General features: G+C 35.3%; 1 protein-coding gene across 2 annotated transcripts; it reads right to left on the bottom strand.

Moving 5' to 3' along the window:
• Positions 1-11,451: 11,451 nt before the first annotated feature.
• On the bottom strand, positions 11,452-23,132 carry LOC131168396 (uncharacterized). Of its 2 annotated transcripts, none has more exons than XM_058127773.1 (5): positions 22,919-23,132; positions 22,512-22,563; positions 22,327-22,418; positions 22,135-22,246; positions 11,452-11,692 (listed from the first exon to the last, which is right to left on the bottom strand). In XM_058127773.1, exons 1-4 carry the CDS (start codon positions 22,991-22,993, stop codon positions 22,136-22,138), a joined length of 330 nt encoding a protein of 109 aa, XP_057983756.1. In that variant the 5' UTR covers positions 22,994-23,132; the 3' UTR covers positions 11,452-11,692; position 22,135. The 2 variants fall into 2 exon arrangements, with proteins under 2 accessions (XP_057983756.1, XP_057983757.1); XM_058127774.1 differs by lacking the exon at positions 11,452-11,692 and adding an exon at positions 19,568-19,974.
• Positions 23,133-24,246: the final 1,114 nt, after the last annotated feature.

Raw genomic sequence — 24,246 nt, 5'->3', positions numbered from 1 at the left:
GATTCCATTATAGGCTCTCTTGCGCATCCTGTCCTATTGCCCCCTCCTTTGCTCTATCTTTCCTCTTCAAGTCACACCCGAGATAGCCCTCTAATGCATTTCTCGTAATAAATAGGGTTAGTGCAATGGTAAGTGCCCTGTCTCACATTTTTTAAGATTATAATGTTAGGCTTTACCAAAACAAAATTGCATTTTTCAATAGGTCACCCAAAAATTATGCCCTAATGCTAGAGGTAGACATCTTCCGCCTTTCCTACAAGTTGTTAGGATTGTGCTATTAGGTTCAAAGAAAAAGGAGAGAGAGAGAGAGAGAGATTAAATCAACAAAAATGGCATATTACATTAGGTTAGGTATGATATTGGGCTGCAAGATTTTATTTTGTTTTTTTGTCAAAAAAAGCGCCATAAAGTTGAAACCCAATGACAAAGCCTTATGAGTTATTTACCTCTGCCAAGGCGCGTGCAAGTGGGCTATGCATTTTTCTGGGTAAGTCCAGAAGCATACACATTGATCTAAGGCCTTAATAAGTAATTTACCTTTCCCAAGGCTAATGCAAATGGACATTTGCATTATCATGTGGCACTCATCTCCTCATTTCTACCCATTTTGCTGCTATTCCATGCCTAACCTCTCATATAAGAATCATTCGCCAACCCAGTCTCAATCTGTGTCATTCCTTTTATATAACAGAACTTTTGCCATTTGCTCGAATGTAAAAATGATAGTGGTTGAAAAAAATTAAGCAGCTAGCATGCAAAGGCCTATACGGCATACTGCCGTTTGCAAACATTCCATTCGTTGTAAGAGGCCCATACCAGGATTAATTATCATCACCTGCAGCAGCAGCAGCAGCAGCATCACCATCACACAATTACACTATACTTCTTGACACAATGTAATTGTTAAGGGTGGGAAAAAAAAATTCAAAAAAATTGGAAAATAGAACTAAATTGAAAAATTGAACCACATCGAATCGAAAAATCAGTCTACTGTTTTTTCTATTTGATTTTGGTTCAAAATTTTTAATTCTTTCGATCATCAATTTGATTTCGGTTCAACCCATATAAATCAAAATAATGTACTATATATATATATATATATATATATATATAATATTATATTAAATTTTAATAATTTAAATTTAAAGAAGTGTATTGATTTAAGATTCATGCTTAAATTTTTATTTTGAATATTTCAAATTTATATGTTGATTATTTTGAATATATATATATATATTATTTGTAGTGACTTTAAAATTTTAAATTATACTTTACAATTTAATTCAGTTAACTATTAGATATTGATCTAAAAGTTGATTAATCGGATTCCGATGAATCATTTTAAATGATTCGATTTCAGTTTGCATTCTATCATCAATTGCATCAATTGCAAGGTGTCTGGCATATCAACGTATGCTTTAGAGATAAGACATCAAAGAAAAAAATTAGTAGCGAAATAAATATCCGCAGTACAAATTGTGGGATAAAAATCATTAAATAAATTGTCATACCATAGCCTCCTACAAAGTAGACTTTTATGAAAGGACCAAAAAATAAAAATCATGTTCCTCCAACACCACTTCACCCTAACCCTTTGTAAGAATATCCTTTCCTCTCAGTAAGATACATAATAATCACAATCACGTATGCCCCATTTGGAGATAAGTAATTTTTTATAAACATACTTTTTTATAAGCACTTGTGTCAATAATCTAGTATTTGATTTACGTTTAAAATAAGTACTCATTTAATATATATATATATATATATATATATATATATATATATATATTTCCAAAGCACTCTTTTTTTGATAGAAAATGAGAGTACAGGAAAAACAGAGATGAAGAGAAAATGAAATTTCATTGTATTGCTTTCATGCATCTACAGTCATCGCACAAGCAGTATATATATAGGGCAGCAAGCTAGATTATTCTCATGCAACAAACTAACAGAAGAATAGAATAATAAAGAAACAAAAAATATTCTTTTGAAATAGAAAAATATTCTCAAGCTGCTGATGGTTGGGTATTGCTGATATGCCCCGGTGAGCCAAGTAGGTTTGGAAGAACAGTGAGGCTCGATCAGAGAGAGGCATATCTGGAAGAAGATAATGGTTTAGTGAAAATATCAGCTAGTTGATCCTTGCTTGAAAGAAATGAAACCTGAAGAGCTTTGGCTTGAATATGATCTCGAACAAAATGATAGTCAACATCGACATGTTTGGTGCAAGAATGCATCACAGGATTCATAGATAGATAAGTTGCTCCCAAATTGTCACAATAAAGAGTTGGAGGTGTGGATAAGAAAATACCCAATTCAGATAAGAGAGATTGTAACCACAGTAACTCACAAGTATCATGAGCAAGAGCCTTGTTCTCGGCCTTAGTACTTGATCTGGCTCTAGTAGATTGCTTCTTTGAGCTCCATGAAACTATGTTGTTTCCATAAAAGACACAATAACCTCCAACGGATTTTCTGTCATCTGGACACCTTGCCCAGTCAACATCAGTGTAGGCAGCTAGAGATGAAGTGGTAGAAGGTTGCAGAAGTAAGCCATATTGAAGAGTATGGTTTAAATAGTGTAATATGCGCTTAACACTCTGCCAATGAGATAAACATGGAGAATGCATATATTGACAAACACGGTTAACAGAGAAAGCTCTCTCTCTCTCTCTCTCTCTCTCTCTCTCTCTCTCTCTCTCTCTCTCTCTCTCTCTCTCTCTCTCTCTCTCTATTTTGCATTTTAATACTTGTTTAATTGTTACTTTCAGCTACATTTTGTTTAAAAGTTTCTATTGGAATTTTAAATTCTTGTTGGGTTAGGATTATTAAATTCAGCTTGTCTTCTCTTTTTATTTAATGTCATTGTTGGAATAGATTTAGGTGGGGATTATTCTTATTATCATATTCAGTTTTGTTTTATTTAAATTCTCTCTTTTCAATTTAAATAAATGTTGAGTTATATTTATTTTTAATCTCAGTTTATTTGAAGCTCTATATTATTATTGTGTTTTAGTATGTTGTTTTCCATTTAAGTAGTTAAAACATTGAGTTTATTTTTGTTCAAATTTATTGTTGTGTTGATTTTAATTTCTGCTCTCATTTTTGATTGGGTTAGTGTTTTCATGTGAGGTTGGTGTTGGGATAATTAGTGTGTTTGTTTGGTTTAAGATAATTAGTGATGTTGGGATAATTTTTGTTCACATTTTTTGGGTTTAAGATAATTAGTGTGTTTGTTTATTTCATTGTAGTTCTTCACTTTAAAGTTGCTGTAATGATTGTTCAAGTTTAGTAATTTTGCTTGAGTTATTTCTATCGAGAGTTTAGTCCTTTTCATTTAAAGTTAGTGTCGAAACTGAATGATTTGTCTGTTATTAGAGTGATAATTGTGTTGAAATTAAATATTTGTTTAAGTTAATTGAGGTCTTTGCTTTGATTTATTATTTGAATGTTTAATTGGTGAGTTGTTTGGTCGGTTTATGTGTGTTAGATTCACATTTTAGGTTTCAAGTCATTTAATTTTATCATAGAATCTCAAAAACTCAAAGATTTCAAATCTAAACCATGTTCAGTGAAATTGTTTTCTTATCTTCTTTTTTCTGTTTTGTGCTAGTTTAAAACTAATTTGCATTCCATGAGGAGTCGATCTGACCCTTTTAGACTAATTATTACACGACGTATATCACGACTTGCTCATTTTCCCACGTATTATATATTTTTTTTCAATAATAATATCATCATAATAAAATCAATACTACATATCCCACAATCCAGTTCAGCAGGTCACCATCCACCTGGACCCGTAGGTACTAGGGATATAACAGAACATATAGTAGAAGCCTACGCAGCAGAAGTATAAAATTATATACATCTCATCATAATGTGCCCAATACATACCAGAGTACTATAAACACTAACTCTCAATATATATATATATTCCAAAAATGGAATCTAGGGACAATTCCCACAAAAAAAAAACTAACTGTCCCTACCAAAACTTACCCTTCGCAAAGGGTAGATAAACAACACTAATTCTGCGGGACTTTTCCCGCTCTCCTAGCCGGGGCTCTTGAAAAGTTAATAAAATTTACTGGTGAGACACCTCTCAGTAGGAAAATAAACTAACACTAGTGTGTGGCAACATGAGTATATTGTGTTCTACATATACCATACATAACATATTCAATACTGTTTATCAAATCTAGGAAAAACATATGTATTATCAATACATGGCAGAACATACTGCATTTTCATAAACATTTCTCATCTCATATCATACTAATATAACATAAAAACCATCCTGGTAGGTTAGTTGGCTGTTGTCATGTATTACCCCCACATGACTGGGTTGTGTGGCCCAAAGGCGAGACCTGACAATAGTTGGCCAACCACTGTCAAGTCGATAGTCTAGTTTGTAGGTCCGATGGGTCTACCCAGACTGGTCCGTACACTAGGGGCGATAACAGCACACTCCTCGAACATAACCACATCGACCATCCAATCTCACACCACTCCGTACAGCGGCGTTAACACATATATCATGATCACGAGGACCATGGACACATAACAACGGTACCGTACAAGTGCTAGCCTAAATTAAGCCAACCAGGTTCTGATATCATATACATATACTAAAATTGTGATACATAGATATCTCATATCATTCATTTTCACATCGATCATATCATTTACATATATATATATATATATATATATATATATATATATACGTGTACCATGAAAATCATCGGCCCGTACGCCGGCAGATCATATAGCATAGCCCGTACACTGGCAAACCACATAACACGGCTCGTACGCCAGCAAACCACATAGCACGGCCCGTACACCGGAAAATCACATAGCACAGTCTGCATGCTGGCAAACCACATAGCATAGCCTGTACGCCGGCAAATCACATAGCACGGCCCATTCGCCGGCAAATAACATCCATATATATATATATGTAAAACATCTCGGCCCATATGCCGTTTTTCCAAAATAAAAATCAATATCATCCACATACCCAGAAAACAACATTTCACAACATTTTTACTCATGCCACACAGTAAATTTTCCACATATTCAACATACGATCATTTTCACAGTATTTTGCAAATATAAGACATATATATATAATCATATACATTTTCCATAAATCAAATGGTAACTATATATATATAAGCATTTTTCCAAAACAGTACTAGTTTAGTTTATCCCCTTACCTGATTCCTAGAAAACCCTTAATAAAACTGCCCCCCACCCGCAGGGTTCCTAACTTAACACCCTGAAAATGAAAAATCTTAGAATTAAAGTTTAGTATTTCGAAGCATACAATATTTTCCTCAACTGTCAAAAACCCAAATATTGAGTAGAAAGTTTTCACCCAAAAGCATTCAAGTTTAACACCTGAGGGGTTCCCTGACCAATACTCCGAAACTGAAAACCCTCTGTATTAAATTTCAGTATTTTTATGCGTAGAACACTTTTCTCAACCGTCAAGACTCCAAAAATTGAGTAAAAAGGCTTACCCTGGATTTGGGATGGAATCCAACTTCGTTTCCCTGACGATCCGCCCCTGCAGACTTGTAAAGAACTCTGCCAGGATCGTCGTGGTAGCTTCGGATTGTCGATCTGACGACTGGTGGGGCCGAAAACGTAGAGAGAAGGGAGAGAGAACCGTAGAGAGAGAGAGAGGAGAGAGAGAGAGAGGCTTCGTACGAAATGATATTTCTCCCGAATTTTTCATTCTTATAAAACAAGTTTTCGTCGACGAGCCTGACCTTCGTCGACGAGTCCTTCACAAATTTTGTCGACGAGACCTTGTATTCGTCGACGAAATTCAAGCTGCCTTATAACCTCTCTCTGTATTTTCTCGTCGACGAAGCCCTGAAACTCCCCCTTTTTGTTTTTCCCTTCCGAAATGCAATGTCGTCGAGGAAGTCTACGACCTCCTTCTGTTTCCGGTTTCCATTTCCCTTTCCTTATTATTTAAATTTCATTTTAAATTCGTGTCGTTACAACAAAACTCCTATACTTGGAATAGCTTCTAAGCTACTCATTTTTAGAAGTGAGTCAAGTTTTTGGCGCCGTTGCCGGGGAATGTTAGTTTTAGTTTCAAACTAATGTTTTTCCTGTTATTTTAATTTTTCTCATAAAAAAGAAAAAAAAAAAACAAAACAAAAAGGTTTTGAAGAATATATGGGTGCACCTACATAGCACAATCTTATGGATTTTTTGCAGCCTACATGTACCATTGCACCATCTTACACTGTTTTATCTGATAGTGCACTTAATTTCATGACTCAGCGTGAAAGGACATCATTGATACCTCAGTTTTAGGGATGGAATCCGAGTGCCCTTATCAACACTTGACGGAGTTTGAGTTGACTTGCAATATTTTTTTTTCCTAGTGCTAGAACTAATGAATTAACTAGATTTCATTTATTTACTGTCTCTCTGAAAGATAGAGCGAAGATGTGGTTTAATTCTTTGATATCTCATTCTGTCTCTAGTTGGAATGATATGGAATGTGAATTTCTGCATAAATTTTCTCCCTCACAAACAACTTAATTTTTGCAATAACAGATCAGTCAATTCAAGCAAAGAGCTAGCGAGAAATTTCATGAAAGCTGGGAGCGATTTAAAGATCTGGTCAATATGTGTCCCTACCATGGATTTGAATCATGGCGTCTGGTCAACTACTTCTACACTGCATTGACTCCTAACTTGAAACAGTTCGTCCATACTGTGTGTTCAAAAGATTTCTTCGACAAGGAGCCTGATGAGGTATTGAGTTTTTTGGATCATTTAGTTAACTATGCTCGACAATGGAACACTAGGATTGATAGAAGGCCAATTGCAGCTCAGCCATTGAGAGCAGTACATGGTGGAGAGTGGTGTGAGACACCCAAAGTTCCAACTAAGACAGATGAAGTCAAAGAAAAATCAGAGGAAGTAAGACCAGAAGTGAAGAAGTCAGTTAATAAGGAGTACCAACCTGTGGTACCTTATTCTTAGAGATTGGTAGCCATGGAACCATCTCTCCCAATTGGAGTAAATGTCAAAGAGTACAATGCTGAAACAAATCTCTGCAATGGTAAGGGGACTGGTACACCTGATAAAGAGGATAAGCAAAATGCTGAGAGTTTAAATTTCAAAAAAATCAGGTAAAAATTCTAATGTTGATGTTTCTGAAGATTCGAAGGTAACCATTCCGACACTTTTTGCCTCAGAGACTGATTCTTAAAGAATTGAATTTCCTGGACAATATACTGAATAAAGATCATTTCTTGTTAAAACAAGGAAGCCAACCTGCACATATTTTGTTTAGTACCTTAGAGAGCATTGATTTAATTGAGGCTAACTTTTGTGTAGGTAATAAGATTGATTCATTGTGGCGACTCAAATTTGGAGACTCGCCAATTCAATTTATAAACCTGCACCCACCAGATGAAATTCCTCTTGAGCCTCTACCAGACATACTGTGATGTTTTTCTTTTCTTTGTTTTTCATTTTGTTTTATTTTATCTTGTTTTAGTTTATTAGCAGGTACATTTTCCTTTAGTTTTAAATTTTCTTTTCCCTTACTGTTTCCACCTAGGCACTCTTCTACTTCCCTTATTATCATTCTTTTGCTTCTTTTTTCAAACATTGAGGACATTGTCTCATTTTAATTTTTTGGGGGGGGGGGGGGGAAGAGGGAGAATTTGCTTGTGCAATTGTGTGTTTCCATGTAATAGAATTTCAATGTGAAAATTGCATGTGATGTTTGCATGTTGGTTAGGTCTACATTTGGGAAATACTGTTATTGAACTCAGAGCATGCTAAATTCCTTATTTGCGAACGTTACATGCCCAATTTTTTTTTCTTTCTCTTTTTGAGGATATGAAACATGTAGGATGTAGTGCAATCAAAGTTTGAATCAAAAGAACACTTTATTCGTTTTATTTAGTTGTAACCAAGAGAAGGATGTTGAGAGTCTTGCTACACACACTACACAAGTTAGAAGACTTAAAAAGACTACCTTAAACCATTTCTGGTTGATATATAATTCTGTTGTTTTGGACTCTAATGAACCATATCCTAATAGCTTATAAAAAAAAAAAAGAGAAAAAATTTGAAGCAAATGAAAAGAAGAAACAAGTCAGGGATCAATTGCATATAGAAAAGAAAAAAAATCAAAAAGAGGGGAACAATTGTGTATTGGAAAGGGCTACCTATTACCGGGATCCTAACTAAACAAAAAGTGGGTACCTTGTAGTAGCGTGACCTACTACTGGGATCCTAACTAATCAAGAAAGTGGGTGCCTTTTAAAGTATAATCGTGTAAAAACCGCCAATATAATGATTTTGAATTAGAGTACAATCGTGTAGTTGTCTCAGACTAATTGTTGTGATTGAAACCGTTAATATCTATTGGTAGTCAATCTTAGAATGCTGATCTTTTTTTATACACGTGAGCTTTGTTACACTCCATTATTGTGGTTGTTTTACTAAATGGTGTATAAATCTTTCAGTTTAGATGTAACTTAGATTAATCTGTATTTGTGTTCCTAAACTCATTAAGCATATTTCATGGCATGTAATTTTTATAAGTATTGGAATTTTAGTTGCTTCTCCCCTGGTTTGAATGCATTTACGTTATTTGCTAGGAACTAGAAAAACGTTAGTTGGGGGAGTGATTACGCGCTTAAATTGCGTAATTAGGTGTTTTAATACATGCAATACGAATTATATTTTTAATTAAATATCTAATTACTCTCAATATTTTAACATTTGTATTTTATTTATAATATTTAGGCTTTATTGAATAATATATGAATTTTTGGTATTTTTTTTATTACAGGATAACCATTGGAAGCTAAAAATCGACAATACTTCGTAAACTGGGCGTAACTTTCTTGTCCAACCTCCGATTGAGGCGATTCAAAATGCCGTGAAAAGCCAAGAAAGTGTTCTATAATTTTTGTGTTTTGAGTTTTGAGAGATACAGGTTTTAGAATGGTAAAAAATGAGCTTGTTTGCTGGAAAATTAAAAAAAGAAAAAAGAAGAAACAAGATAAAAAAAAAAAAAAAAGAGAAAATATATAAAAAAAAACATTGATGTGACCCGACCATGCAGCCGGGTCCCCTTTCTTTGCTTGGTGCGCTGAGTGTGAGCCAGGGGGTCTCTTTTGGTGAATGGGCTGACTTTTCAAAGGGCTTTAGGGTTTTTATCATCTTGCTTTGGTGGCCTTTTTTTAGGGGAGCAGCAGCTGGGGTCTTTCTAGAGTTTCGCGCCGCAGCAAAGAAGAACACAGCAGCTACTGCTGCTGTGTTGGATTCCATTTCTCTCTCTCTCTCCCACATTTAATACTCAATAAATTGTTACTTACAGCTGTGTTTTGTTTAAAAGTTTCTATTGAAATTTTAAATTTTTATTGGGTTAGGATTATTAAATTTAATTTGTCTTTTCTTTTTATTTTAATGTCATTATTGGAATAGATTTAGGTAGAGATTATTCTTATTATCATATTCAGTTTTGTTTTCTTTAAATTCTCTCTTTTTAATTTAAATAAATGTTGAGTTATATTTATTTTTAATCTCAATTTATTTGAAACTCTTAATTATTATTGTGTTTTAGTATGTTATTTTCCATTTAAGTAGTTAAAACATTGAGTTTATTTTTGTTCGAATTTATTGTTGGGTTGATTTAATTTCTGTTCACATTTTTGATTGGGTTAGTGTCTTCATGTGAGGTTGGTGTTGGGATAATTAGCGTGTTTGTTTGGTTTAAGATAATTAGTGATGTTAGGATAATTTCTGTTCACATTTTTTTGGGTTGAAGATAATTAGTGTGTTTGTTTATTTCATTGTAGTTCTTCACTTTAAAGTTACTTTAATGATTGTTTAAGTTTAGTAATTTTTCTTGAGTTATTTCTATCGAGAGTTTAATCGTTTTCATTTAAAGTTAGTGTCGAAACTGAATGATTGGTCTGTTATTAGAGTGATAATTAGTGTGTTGAAATTAAATACTTCTTTCAGTTAATTGAGGTTTTTGCTTTGATTTATTATTTGAATGTTTAATTTGTGAGTTGTTTAGTAGGTTTATGCGTGTTAGATTCACATTTATGTTTCACGTTATTTAATTTCATCACAAAATCTCAAAAACTCCAAGATTTCGAATCTAAACCATGTTTAGTGAAATTGTTTTCTTATTTTCTTTTTTTCTGTTTTGTGCTAGTTTAAAACTAATCTGCATTCCCCGAGGAGACGATCTTACCTTTTTGGGCTAATTATTACACAACGTAATTCCTACACTTGAGATAACTTCCCAACTACTCATTTTTAGAAGTGAGTCAAGTTGTAGCTGGACTTGCATGATATTGGCGTGTGATTTTGCAACAAACAGATCTTCAAGAATTTCCCACACCTCGCGAGAGGAGGCAGCCGAGATGACATGAGCAATCAATGTCTCAGAAAGAGAGAAAATAAGAATGCTGATGATGGTTTGGTCTTGCTGTTGCCAAGCGAGGAACTTAGGGGTTGGTTTGGAGTTTTTGTCGAGCAGGTGGGGAGGTACAATAGAGCCATCAATATACCCGAATAGGTTCTAGCCTTTGAGGTAAGGCATAATTTGTGCCTTCCACAACAAATAGTTGTCATGATTTAAATATACTGTAATCAAATTGATGGGAAAAGAAAATGTAGCAGCTAGAGATTGTAGATGTGAAGTAGATGTAGTAGGAGAATCGGCCATGAAAGAAGGCACTGCGAGATGAAAACAGAGAGCCCGAGAGAACAAACGTAAGTCCTAAAGTGGCTCTGATACCATGATAGAAAATGAGAGTACAGGAAAAACAAAGATGAAGAGAAAATGAAATTTCATTGTATTGCTTCCATGCATCTACAGTCATCGCACAAGCTGTATATATACAGGTCAGCAAGCTAGAAATATTCTCATGCAACAAACTAACAGAAGAACAGAATAATAAAGAAATAGAAAATATTCTTTTGAAACAGAAAAATATTCTCAAGCAGCTGATGGTTGGATATTGCTGATAATCTTTTAACAAAATAAGTATTTTTTGAAGAGGTTTTTTTTTTTTTTTTGAAAAAAGTTCTTAATCAGAAGAAGTACTCGTCATAAATAATCTCATACTACTCCTAAGTAGGTACCTTTTTAAATAAATACTGTTTCTAAAAAGTACTTTCATATAAACGATGATCCCAATTCCATTTCATAGGTGAATATAATCCCACTCCCAACTAACGTCAAAATCTAACAAGATGCACTAGTTCATTCCGGACTATCTGAGCACATGGTTAGATCAATGCCACTCAACAACATATATGCAAATCAGCTAAATTGCTAACCATCAAAATGCATCTCCACACTTGCACGCAAAAGTTGTTGGAAAGCTAAATACTCAGTTCTTCTTGCATGTACATCTTCTAAACAAATTGTAATTAGAGGATGAAAGAGGTTTTGATTAGTAATTAGCAGATACTTGGTTTAATTGTTGTTGGCCATAACGTGTGCGCAAGAAATACAAACTCATTTAATTAATCTCGATGTTATCAATATCAGGGCAAAACATGCATGTGTGTGGAAATCTTATACATTGTATCAAAGGTTGTCTCTGCTTGCAAATTAGAAGTCCTCATGCTCCGAAATCTTCTATCATTTATCATTTGCTCTAAGAATGACCTGTTGAAACTCCCAAAAAAAATATATTTTTAAAAAATGTTGTGCAGTAAAAACAAGGCATACATTAACAAGTGATTTTCTTCTGTTTTTACAGAGAGAATTATACAAAGAGAAATAGAATAAGAGAAAAGAAGGATAAAGTATCCTACCCAAAAAAAAACAACGAAATAGTAATGAAGAATAGCTCTCTAGTCCTTGTGCAGATTAATCAATGAAACTCCTCTGAGTAAACCATTTGTAGAAAAACAAAGATATGCCGAAAACCCCACCTTACACCATATCTGATGAACAGGATTAACCAAATTCTAAAGATTCTCGCGATGTGCTTCAACCAAATGTGTCGAAATTATTGCAAACATGGCACTTTTCCATGAAGCTCTCTCCTTGGTTTCACCAAAGGCCTTAAAAGAAGGAAAATGCATGCCCTCGCAAAGGGAACCCATCGCTCCCAAAAACACCAAACAAATTGTTTGATATTTCCCACAAAAAAATGACAATTTAAAAATAGACGAGAAATAATCTTCCCATTATGATAACCAAGTGCATGCACATAAGGAAATAAAGCTTTAATTAATGGCCTTCTTTGTAAAGGATCATTAGTATTGATTCTTTCAAGGATTGCAGTCCAGGTAAAAGCCTTGATTCTGGAAACTTCTAGAATTCCTAATAAAGGAACTAAGATAGAAAGGGGCGACTAAAATCATTTGAGCAAAGGAATGACTTCCAAGAAAAGTTACCATAAGAGTCCAAAACCCATATCTTATTATCACTCCCCAAAAAAAAGACAAATGAAATCAATGGCATTCAATAACAAAATAAGATCATTAATCTCTCCCACTCAAGTTTCTAGCAAAATGAGAACTCCAAAAAATAAAATTCTTCTAACCAAGGGAGAGTTCAGAAAAAAGAGAAATATAAAGACAGAAATGACAGAGAAGAACTCATAAAAAAGTGTATCCCCAACCAAAAATCCACTCAAAAACCAAGGAGAGTTCAGAATATAAGTATCAAAAAGATGATAAGACAGAAAAACTCGAATAAGAAAGTGCATCCCAAACCCAAAGATCCTCCAAAAACCAAACCTTTACACTATCACCAATTCAGTACCCTGGGCATGGGTGAAAAATAAAAAAGGACAAGAAACGCAAACAAATTTCTAAAGCCTCAGGGGAGGGCTGGATAGCACCAGGTCTAGCATCCTACCCATTCTGCTTAAATCCAAATTAACAAACAAGGTTATTTCTCACTGCTCAGTTCTACTGCTAAATAAAATGCCCATCCACAAGCAAAAACAATCGTTACTCCTCTCTGTTTGACTGCTAAATAGAACTAGTGTAAAAATATCATAATGGGATAAAATTTTGTGCTCTTAATAACACTTCTCCACCACAATAACGATCACTCCCATTAAATCTTGGTTATTTCTTCCTTACACATGTGGATCATCTTTCTCAAGAAAATCACTCCCATTTGTTGAACTCAAATGATTTTCTTCTTGTCGAAAAGAAAATCACTCCAATGAGATAAGTATGTAATTCTTCTAATGGGAATCTGTTATGGCAACTCAAGTTATCCCACATGATCATTTATCATCCAAAATTCCAAAACGTTGCCCTCAAAAAGCACCAAATTACTTGAGAGCATTAACCAAACTCTAAATGAAGAGATGTATCCTGGAGATGAGGATCAACTTTTTTCAAGAAAATCACTCCATTAGGTGTGTAATTCTTTTGAATGGAATCACTTACCTGTATCAAACCCGCCCCCCCCCCAAAAAAAAAAAAAAAAAAACAAATTCCTAAATGAAGAAACACTTAGAAAGGTCTATTCCTAGAGATGAGGATCAGCATTTTTCAAGAAAATTACTCCATTAGGTGTGTAATTGTTTTGAATGGGATAACTTATCCCATTTAAAGGACCCCCCTCCCCTTCTCACTCAAAAAAAAACAAAAAAAATTCAGGATCCATACTCAGGCTCCCTATCCCATGGAGCTAAATCAGTCAAAGGGCTGGACATTTCCATCCAAATCCAAGATGCACCAACATGATGGGCAATCACTAGCACAATGTTGTCAATGGCGAGACATTTCAATTGACCTAGCTTTGGTCCCCTTTTAGCCCTTTGTTAGTTTTACACGAATCAATAAAATAACCAACAGAAACTATGTGTTGTAGGTCAGTCAGTTTAAGGGATCTGAAGTCTGTGTGAAGCTTCAGCCATTACAGTGGAATTCTCATTGTGTACCACCTTTCAAACAGGCTGACATTCTAATTAGTCGTGTCAGATATAGATCCAAAAATTGAAATATAGTCCACAAAGTTGTAGCCCCTAGCCACATACTTATGGTCAATCTGAAAGGGCTTACTTTTTGGTGGAAATCAGAAAATGCTATGCCGTGACAAAAAAGATTTCCTTCCATCAAAACTAATGAATATTTGGTGAGGTGGTTTAGAAGGCGCTGGGCAGATGGGGATTCTCTTGGCGTTTGTTTTTCTTGGGATTTTTTATACACTACCCTGGGAGGGACAGCTGACCGCTTACTCGCAAAGCTTTTGTACTGAACAGAGACAAATTGTTAGGAAACCAAAAGAGAACAGTTGCTCTCAGTATTCTGGAAGACTGCCGCTGACTTCTCATCAGCAATTTTGAAGAAGTTTTACTGAAGTCAAGTTCAACAAGCAGTAAGGCACTACAATCTTTCTGATGTGGGAGTTCACAAAATCTGATTAAGATGTTTTGTAACACCATGCTCTACAACCCACCAACAATGCAATAACATCTAGAATTATGTGGATAACTTCTGAACATGTAATCATCAATTAATATACCCAAGTCAGATTCAACAGTTCAGCCACTCACATAAGGCATTAGGATTCCTAGCAACAATCTTTCCCCTCTTACTCATCCCTATCTAATAAGACACAAGATTCTATGAACATTGTGTATTCCAAGTCTGTCTATAATGAAGTGTATATAATTGTATTATCAAAGTTAAAAATTGATTCCTTTTTAAGTAAGCAATATCCAAAAACCAATTGTTTCCACTAAAAAAATGAAGGGATATTAGAATTTTGATCATCTCCTTTTTCTTTGTTTTTTCGATTGGTAATATTTAAATGTTGGATCTCCCTTATCCCACCTCAACACCTTACCACATGAACCAGGCTGCAGATGGGAGAATTTTGTTCATCTCCCTTTTCCTTTTTTCTTTTTTATTGGTAATATTTGATTTTTTTTTTCTTTTTTTTGGGATAGCAAAAGGAGATGACTTTGTTAGAGAAAGAAGAATGTACAAGAGGGAGAACAAGGAATCCTCCAAAACAGAAGACAGAAAAAAGAGAAAATAAAAATAAAGAAAAACTTGAACAATTAGACTTACAAAGCCAACCATTCCTGTTCGATACTGAAAACCTGACTCCTTTGAAACAACCAGCAGAAGCACACCAAAGTGAGGCCAAATAATGAATCTCCTCCCATAACAAAGATTCGTTCAGCTTTTTTTCCATAAATATATGAGCATTTATTTCAATCCATAAACCCCACAGAACTGCAAAAACCACACACCCAAAAGCATGAACATCCTTCCTTTTGCCAAAAGCAGCAAAAGAAGTGGCCAAAGTCCTCCACTAACTTCAGAAAAATCCAATTATCTTGCAAAAGACCAAAAAGCTTATTCCATATATTCCAAGCAGATGAGCAGTGAAAAAATAAATAAAATTGTGATGTTATGCCAAAACTATCACCACAAAGAAAACATATATAAGAAACAAGTGCCTTTGAAGGTCTCTTGCTCTGCAACAGAATGTTGGTGTTAAGTCTATTAAGAACAACCAACGCAGTAAAAGCCTTGATCTTCGAGGGAACTTTGACCTTCCAAATAATTCTATGGAGCGGAAAGGGAATGTTAGCATAAATCAAGTAATCATAAAAAATATTTGCAAGAATAAGCCCCCAAAGAGTCTAAAGACCAAGAACGCCTATCCACCCTAAAGCAAGGACAAGAAGTCCCCAATAGCATCAACAAAGAAGACAACTCCTCTGCCTCTCTATCATTAAGAGTTCTACGGAAATGGAAGTCCCAAGAAAATGAAAGATCTTCAGAAATCAAAAAGAATGAAATTACCTCAATATGATATAAACTCAAACGATAAAGACAAGGAAAAGAATATAATAAAGTAGCATTACCCACACAGAAATCTTCCCAAAAATGAGTACAAGAATCATTACTTAAGACAAACTTAGTGTGAGGAACAAAGAGGGGGTAGACCTAAGAAATACACCTCCACAGGCTTTTTGAAGAACATCTAATTCCTAAATTAGCATCCCAACCATTCACATGCATACCAAAATTCTTTTAATGACTCTATTCCAGAGATATGACTCCTTTCTGGGAAACCGCCCTAACTATTTAGCCAAAAGAGCAGTGTTTTTAGACATCAACTTAACAAGACATAAACGGACAAACCCCCCTCCAACCTAGATCTACAAACAGTCTCCCAGCTAACCAGGTGATCTCTCTTATCCCCAAGCCCGACCAAAGGAAATCTTACATGATTTTATAAATTTTAGGTTCTCCATTCACAATAACTCAGAGAAAAGCATTAGACAAACAACCCCTCATCCAAGTCCTCCATCTCTCCCCAAACCCTTCTAGCCAACACCTTGTCCATAAAATTCCTGCTAATATTTGAATGTATCTCCCTTATCCCATCCCAACACTTAACCACATAAGGCTTCCAAAGGGGGAATTTTGATCATCACCTTTTTCTTTTTTTCTTTTTTGATTGGTAATATTTGAATGTTGGATCTCGCTTGTCCCACCCCAACCCTTTAGCACATGAACCAGCTTCAGATCAGGGAATTCCATGATCTCCTACATTACTAGAAGGAACTTAAGACTATAAGAAACTCTTTTTCGCCCCACTAAGATTATCCAACAGTAATTTTAACATTATAACGAAGAATGTTTCATATGTAAGCAGCAGAATCTATAAGATAAAGCATCACATAATCCTTTTATCCTTCCATAATGATGCAGAAAAAAAATTTCCACATCATTTTAACCCAAATGATGAACATAATAGGAGGAAAATCAATCGTAAGTCGGTAACACATAACAAATCCAAGCAACCAAATTTTGGGATTGTTAAGATTTGATTAAAATGGATGACCGAACTTGTAGATAGGTCTCTCCCTCTATTTATAATACAAATTAAATACATTCTAATGACAATAATACCCTTACTAACTCTCACTAATTAACAGACTAACACACTTAATAATAATAATAGTAAAAGACATAAATAACCTCTAACACTCCCCCTCAAGTTGGAGCATAAATGTCATATGCTCTTAGCTTGTTAACAAATGAATTTAACACGAGCACCCACAAATGCTTTGGTAAACAAATTAGAAAGCTGCATATCCGACGTCACATAAGGGATAGTGTAATGAGCTTCTACACACAAGTTTTTCCTGAACAAAGTGGCAGTCAACTAAAATGTGCTTCGTTCGCTCATGAAAGATTGGGTTGGAGGTAAAATGAAGAGCAGCTTGATTATCTCATATCAACTTCATAGGTTGAGGATGAGAAATACCCAATTCTTCCAACATGGTTTTCAACCAAACAAGCTCACAAGCAGCGTAAGCCATAGCTCTATATTCTAATTCAGCACTTAACCTTGCCACCACAGTTTGTTTCTTACTCTTCCAAGAAACCAAATTACCACCAACCAACATACAATACCCAGTGCCCCCGGGCATAAGCTCAAGTGGTAAGGACTTGCGTTAGACGGTCTTGGACAAAGGTGAAGTCTGGGGTTCGAACCCTACCGCCTGTAGCGCACATCCGCGATTTACCTCCTACGTGTTAGTCGAGGGTACGACTAGTGTAGGTGTGGGATTAGTTTGGTGCGTAAGCCCAGGACACCCGGCGATATCAAAAAAAAAAAAGATACAATACCCAATTGTGGATCTCCAGTTGGAAGGCAACCCAGCACAATCTGCATCAGAGAATCCAGAAATTAACTCACAACATTTGTTGCAAAAGATATATCCGGCCAAGTGACTATGAGATAATTCAATTTTCCAACAAGTCTCCAGTATTGTCCAGAATTAGGTAGCAAATCACCCATATCTGACACTAACTATTAGGATCCATGGGTGTATCAACCAGTTTAGATCCCAACAATCCAGTTTCATCCAATAGATCAAGAACATACTTCCTTTGTGAAAAAATAGTTCCCATACAAGATCTAAATACTTCTATACCTAAGAAGTATTTCAACGATCTCAAATCTTTAATTTGAAACTTAGTATGTAGAAAAAGCTTGAGACTCTGAACACCTTTATCATCATCACCTTTAATAACAATATAATCCACATAAACAACAAGAAGGATCCTTCCTAATGAAATACGACGATAAAACATTAAATGATCTACAGCACATTGTCAAAGACCAAACTCAAGTACTATAGTACTGAAATGATCAAACCATGCACTAGGAGATTGTTTTAAATCATATAGAGCCTTACTGAGTCGAAACACTAAGCCCAACTCCCCTTGAGAAACAAACCTAGGTGGTTGCTCCATATAAACCTCCTCCTCAAGGTCACTATGCAAGAATGCATTTTTCACATCTAACTAACGCAGAGGCCAACGAGATCAACAGATGCACTCATGTAAGTTTGGCAACTCGAGAAAAAGTATTAGAATAATCCAAACCATACACTTGAGTGCATTCCTTAACAACAAGACAAGCCTTTAGATGAGCCACAAAACCATCAAGGTTGACTTTCACAGTGTAAACCCAACGACAACTAACCACAGACTTTTCAAGAGGATGAGGTACCAAGTCCCAAGTACCATTGTCATGTAAAGCATTCATCTCTTCAACCATAGCATCCCTCCACCTAAAATGGGCTAAGGCTTTCGAAACAGATTTAGGAAGGGTAGCATATGATAGAGCAGTAACAAAACAATAATAAGAGGGCGATAAAGAGTCATAACAAACATAGTTAGAAATGGGAAGTTGAGTACATGTGCATTTACCTTTCTGAACAACAATAGGAGGATCAACATCTTGGGGAGTATGATCATTAGACGAGGAAACCAAAGGCATAGTAGTAGAAACTAGAAGGGATTCTCTTCCTTGGAGTCGCCATCATGAATACACCTAAAATTAGGATGATTAAGACAATGAGAATGATTCAAACTACATGGAGACTCAGATGGTTGGTTGAGCAAGGACAGAAAAGTAGAATCTGGAATATTAGCCGAAGCAAGAGACTCATTGAGCTTAGAAGCACTCAGTTATTGGGTGTAATGAGGTGTAGACTCAAAGAAGGTAACATTAGCAGAAACAAAGAAGCGATGTAACACAGAACTATAACAAAGATATCCCTTTTGATTATATGAGTAGCCCAGAAAGATACATTTTATAGCACGAGGATCCAACTTATCCACCCTAGGAGCTAGTTGATGAACAAAGGACGCATACCCAAATATACGAGGAGGGAGAGAAAATAAAGGTGAATTAGGAAAGAGAATGGAGTAGGGAATTTTACCACTAAGAACAGAGGATGGCATTTTGTTGATGAGAAAACAAGCAGTAAGTACATCATCACTCCAAAACACTTTAGGTACATGCATTCGATAAAGTAAGGTGCGAGTTATTTCAAGAAGATGTCTATTTTTCCTCTCAGCAACCCCATCTTGAGGAGTATGGGCACAGGATGATTGATGAACAATACCAAACAGAGTCATATAAGTAGTGAATTGTGCACTAAAGTACACTTTAGCATTATCACTTCAAAGTATTCAAACTGGCAAACCAAATTGAATCTTTATTTAAAAAAAAAAGGCACAAAATATATGAAATAACTCATAACGATCTTTTATTAAATATAACCAAGTCATTCTTGAATAATCATCCGCAAAGGTTACAAAGTACCGAAAACCCAACTTGGACACAACCCCACTAGGACCCCAAACATCATAATGAACTAACATAAAAAGGCCTGCAGCCCGTTTATTGACTTGGGAAGCTAAAGGAACACGATGGTTCTTTCCAAACTGAAAAAACTCACAATCAAGACTAGACACAGAACTCAAACTAGGAACAAAACATTTTAACTTTTTCAATGAAGGGTGACCAAAACGACAACAAATTTGAAAAGGTGTGGTAGAAGTAGTGCAGGTGGTAGAAGGATATAGCGGCTCAAAGTGATAAAGTCCACCAACTTCACGCCCCCCGCCAATCGTCTTCCTCATCTTCAAATCCTGAATAACCACAAAATTAGAGGAGAATGTCACTAAACAATTCATGGATTTAGTAATTTTGCTAACGGACATAAGACTGAAAGGAAATTTGGGAATATATAAACTAAAGGAAGAGAAATATAAGAAGTGGGATTTACAATCCCAATTCCCTTAACTGCAGTGATGGATTTATCAACAAGAGTAACACAAGGTAAATTTGCAGGATATTGAAGAATGAAGAAGCTAGGTATACCTATGATATGATCTGTAGCATTGAAGTCTATGACCCAAGGCCTAGGACGAGAAGTACTGAATGATAGGCATACTGTGGGATCACCTGTTTGGGCAAGAGATGTCATGGGAAGAGAAGTTTGTTGTGACGCTTGATATTGCAGGAACTTGGAATACTCTTCCTTTGACATGGATACAGTGCGTTGCCCCCCACTCGGCCCCAAAGGTGAGGAGTCTGTGGTGGCTGTATTGGCAACACATGAAGATCTACCGCGAAGATCCCAACCTCTCAATAGTATTATTACTTCATCCACAATGAGTGCACTTGCAAGGAGTACCTCTATCTCGTCCGTCTCTACCACTACAACCACTCAAACTACCTCAATAACTTTTGCAGTTGTTTGGTAAAGAATTAGAATCACCCTATGTAGCGAAGGTTGTCCTCTCAAAGCCAAATGCAAGAGCAAGAGAATGCGTGCTAAAGTAAGCACAAAGAACACGAGAATAAATATCAGCAAATGATGGTAGCTCGACACTACTAAGTATCTAGGACTAGACTACCTCAAACTTGGGTCTCAAGTCTACTAGAACACAAAGAACTGTCATTTGCTCCCTCTACTTCTACATCTCAAGAACGTCGGCAATTATAGGTTACAGGACATTAAGCTCCTCATGAATATGCTTTCTCTCTCCAAATTAATTTGCAATACTCTTATCTCCTTATTGTAACTGAAAATAATCCTAAAATAAATTACACATACGTGTAATGTTACTAAAGTATAGAAGTTTGACATAATCTTAAATCTCCTTGCATGTATCTAGATACATACACATCCGTGCAACCTATGGCTCCATCGAATTCCATAATTGGGAACAATTAAGGCATCTTCTTGAGCCCACACGTCTTTTCTATTTTCATCAAAAGGATCAGATTGAAGCAAGTGGTTAGATTTTCCTAATCATGCTAAATAAACCTGAACTGCTTTAGACCATTGAACATAGTTCTTTCCATCCAACTTTTGAGTTGTTATTTGTGACATTGATGTAGGAAACAAATTTTTGGAATTTATAGACTCCATCCCAACACTCACAAATCAGCAACCACACCAATTTCAGACAAGAAAAACAGTCAAAACTAATTGGGACAATCACAAACTATGTGAAGCACCGACACAACCATGGACAAGGTGAACAACTCACCGACAGATATAGCGCTGCCACAGCCTTACAACTGAACATACGAATGCTGCCACTGCTCCAAAAAACTCACAAAGAAGCATTCACAAACCCTAAACAGATATTAATGGAATACCGCAACTGTATGGTCGAAAACAGTTGAATTTTTTAGCAAAAAACAGGCCTAACAGCTTGATAATATTGTTTAAAGAAGGAATCAGAACATGGCAGAGGGGGGAAAAAATGGTCGGAAATTCACTCACATGCTGGCGCGTGGGGTTGGCTTTTCCGGAATTTGGCCAGCGCATGGGTGCTCCTCTAACGATGGGGTTTTGTGGGGTTAGGCTTTGGGGGGTTTTGTTTATGGGTTTATGGTCGGTTTTTTGAAATAATGTGGGGTGAAGGTGGATCTGGGAAGGACAGCCAAGAGAATGGTGTTTTCTGGTGACAGTTGAGGGGGGAATAGGGTTTCAGTTGGATCACGCTTTGATAACATGTTAAGATTTGATTAAAATGAATGACCTAACTTGAAGATAGTTCTCTCCCTCTATTTATAATACAAATTAAATACATTCTAATGACAATAATATCCTTACTAACTCTCACTAATTAACATACTAACACAATAATAATAATGCTTAAAACACATAAATAACCTCTAAGAGGGACAAAATACAGGATTATTTCAAGTTTTGACAAATGTGTTAAGTGAATACTAACATGTACCATAACCCAACTAGCCATGAAAAAGGAGCTGCTGAGAAACCGTTATACCTCACTTGGCCTCCAATTTGCTATCAGCCTCCTTGAGCGCCCGGACAAGATGGATTATTCGATATTGCATTTTTGCATTTTCTGCAGCAAGCTTCTGAATCTCTTTCTGAGCCTGCAAGTTACAAGGAAAGAAATCATAACCAACTAGCAATTCTCCAAACAAAACGGAACAAAAAGATAAATGAGTACCACCTTTTCTCTCTCTGAGACTTGCTCTGCCTTCATATGTTCCAGCTTTGCCTGGAGTTCACTCAGGTTCTTCGAAAGCTCCTCTTTTCCGGTACCTTAATGAATTCCCAATTTGAAGGGGGGAAATTGAGAACCATAACCTCATCAATGCAACTGAAAAAGGGTTTGGTATAGTGCTAAGAACAAACCTTTCTTCATGGAAATGGCAGCTGCCACAGCTTCAAGTTTTGACAAGCGGTCCTTTTATACAAAAACATACTAGTCAGCACATGGCAGGATTCTGGTTTGAACCAGGAAAGTAGAAAATATCATAATCGATTTAACAAGGGTATTTCACTTCATTCACCAATAAACGTCCCCCCAGCTTCTCAAAAAAGATGTTTAGTCCAGAAAAGGACTCATTAACATCTAAATAGCAAGAAAATTTATCATGTTCTTCACAAAAGGAATTTGGATCAACATCTAAGTTCAATACAATCTGAAGATGCGCAAACTTAAAAATCCTTAATAGTTAATCTTCAATTAAAACGGGGGAGCTAAATGCCGAAATCAACAATACTTGAAGACTGATGGAAGAGTAATTGTATAATCAAACCTCTGCTTCAGCGGCACTTTTGAATAAGGGTTTCAAGGCGTCCTGCAGGTCTATTTGTTTCTTAGGCTCCGTCATTTTTTGAAGCTCTGGGCAACGGCTCTCCACAACGCTCTCCGACGGCGGACGGCAACGGCGGACGACGGAACAAGGACCTCCGTACTCCACTAAACACGGTTAATACCCTTACATATATACACAATTGTATTAAATATATACACTAAATTTTAAATCTTAATGTTTTTATAATTTTATATTTTTTGATAAAAAAACATATTTCATAACTTTATCATATTTAATTCAATTATTATTACAGAAATTATTAATTAGCTACAACTAAATATTAAATTTAATTCATATTTGTATGAGTAGATATATTGATTCAATTATTATGAACGATTACATAAATTATTAGTTTAATTGTAATTAATAATTGTAAAATTTGTAATTCAATTACTATTAACAATTACAAAAGATTTTAATTCAATAAAACAAAAATAAATTATAAAATTTATGAGATAATTTCAAATATTAATCATCCTATTGATTTTTTTCATATGAGCTTGAATATTTATGTCTGTGTCATTTAATATATCTAAAATTCTTAATATTTTATTTATCATTCCTATATCATTTATTTCATTTTCAGTTAATGGCAAAAAATAATAAAGCCTTCGAGACCACACACCAGATTTATTCAATCTCTCTCTCTCTCTCTCTCTCTCTCTCTCTCTATATATATATATATATATATATATAAAATATTAAATTAATATTTTAAAAAAACTAAATAATTTCCAACTTTGATAATTTATATAAAAATAATATTAAAAAATACTAGATTGCATCTTAGTTTGATGTTTTACATTATGTTAAGATATTTTTATAATGTTCTAAATTATTATTTCAAAATTTTTAAGGTAACAAAATAGTTTGTAAATTTAATTTTAAAAATACTATATGAACATAAATTAATTTCTAAGATATTTAAGTTAAACTATTCTTTAATAAAATAATAAGAAACAATTTTTCAATCTTAATGTGGATAATTAAATTTAAATCTGAGTAGAAACTGTTGAGATTTGAGATTGCAGGTGTGGAATCGTCGGCAGCAGCACCTTCCCTTGTAGCTTATGCTGAAATTGGGGACCTACAGTAAATGGATACCAATAACCCTTCACCTGCCTTGCCCACCATGGCTAACATTAAGCCACCATGTTTGAATTTTACTCTCTCTATATGGATATATATGTGTGTGGAGATTGTGCAGATGTGTTGTGTGTAGTGTGAGTGCTGTGAGTGCAGAGAGGTTGTACGCAGAGAGAATTGCA

This window comes from Malania oleifera, chromosome 11 (assembly GCF_029873635.1).
Source record: "Malania oleifera isolate guangnan ecotype guangnan chromosome 11, ASM2987363v1, whole genome shotgun sequence".
Classification (NCBI taxonomy): Eukaryota; Viridiplantae; Streptophyta; class Magnoliopsida; order Santalales; family Ximeniaceae; genus Malania; species Malania oleifera.
Note: the sequence above shows the minus strand (reverse complement) of the source record. Positions and strands in the feature narration are given on the sequence as shown.

Excerpts from the sequence above, each read along its gene's own strand:
- LOC131168396 (XM_058127773.1), bottom strand. The coding sequence starts at position 22,993 with ATGACGGAGCCTAAGAAACAAATAGACCTGCAGGACGCCTTGAAACCC. Across the intron at positions 22,419-22,511 it reads TGCCATTTCCATGAAGAAAG|GTACCGGAAAAGAGGAGCTT; the intron begins GTTTGTTCTTAG and ends GAATTCATTAAG. Across the intron at positions 22,247-22,326 it reads AAGTCTCAGAGAGAGAAAAG|GCTCAGAAAGAGATTCAGAA; the intron begins GTGGTACTCATT and ends TGTAACTTGCAG.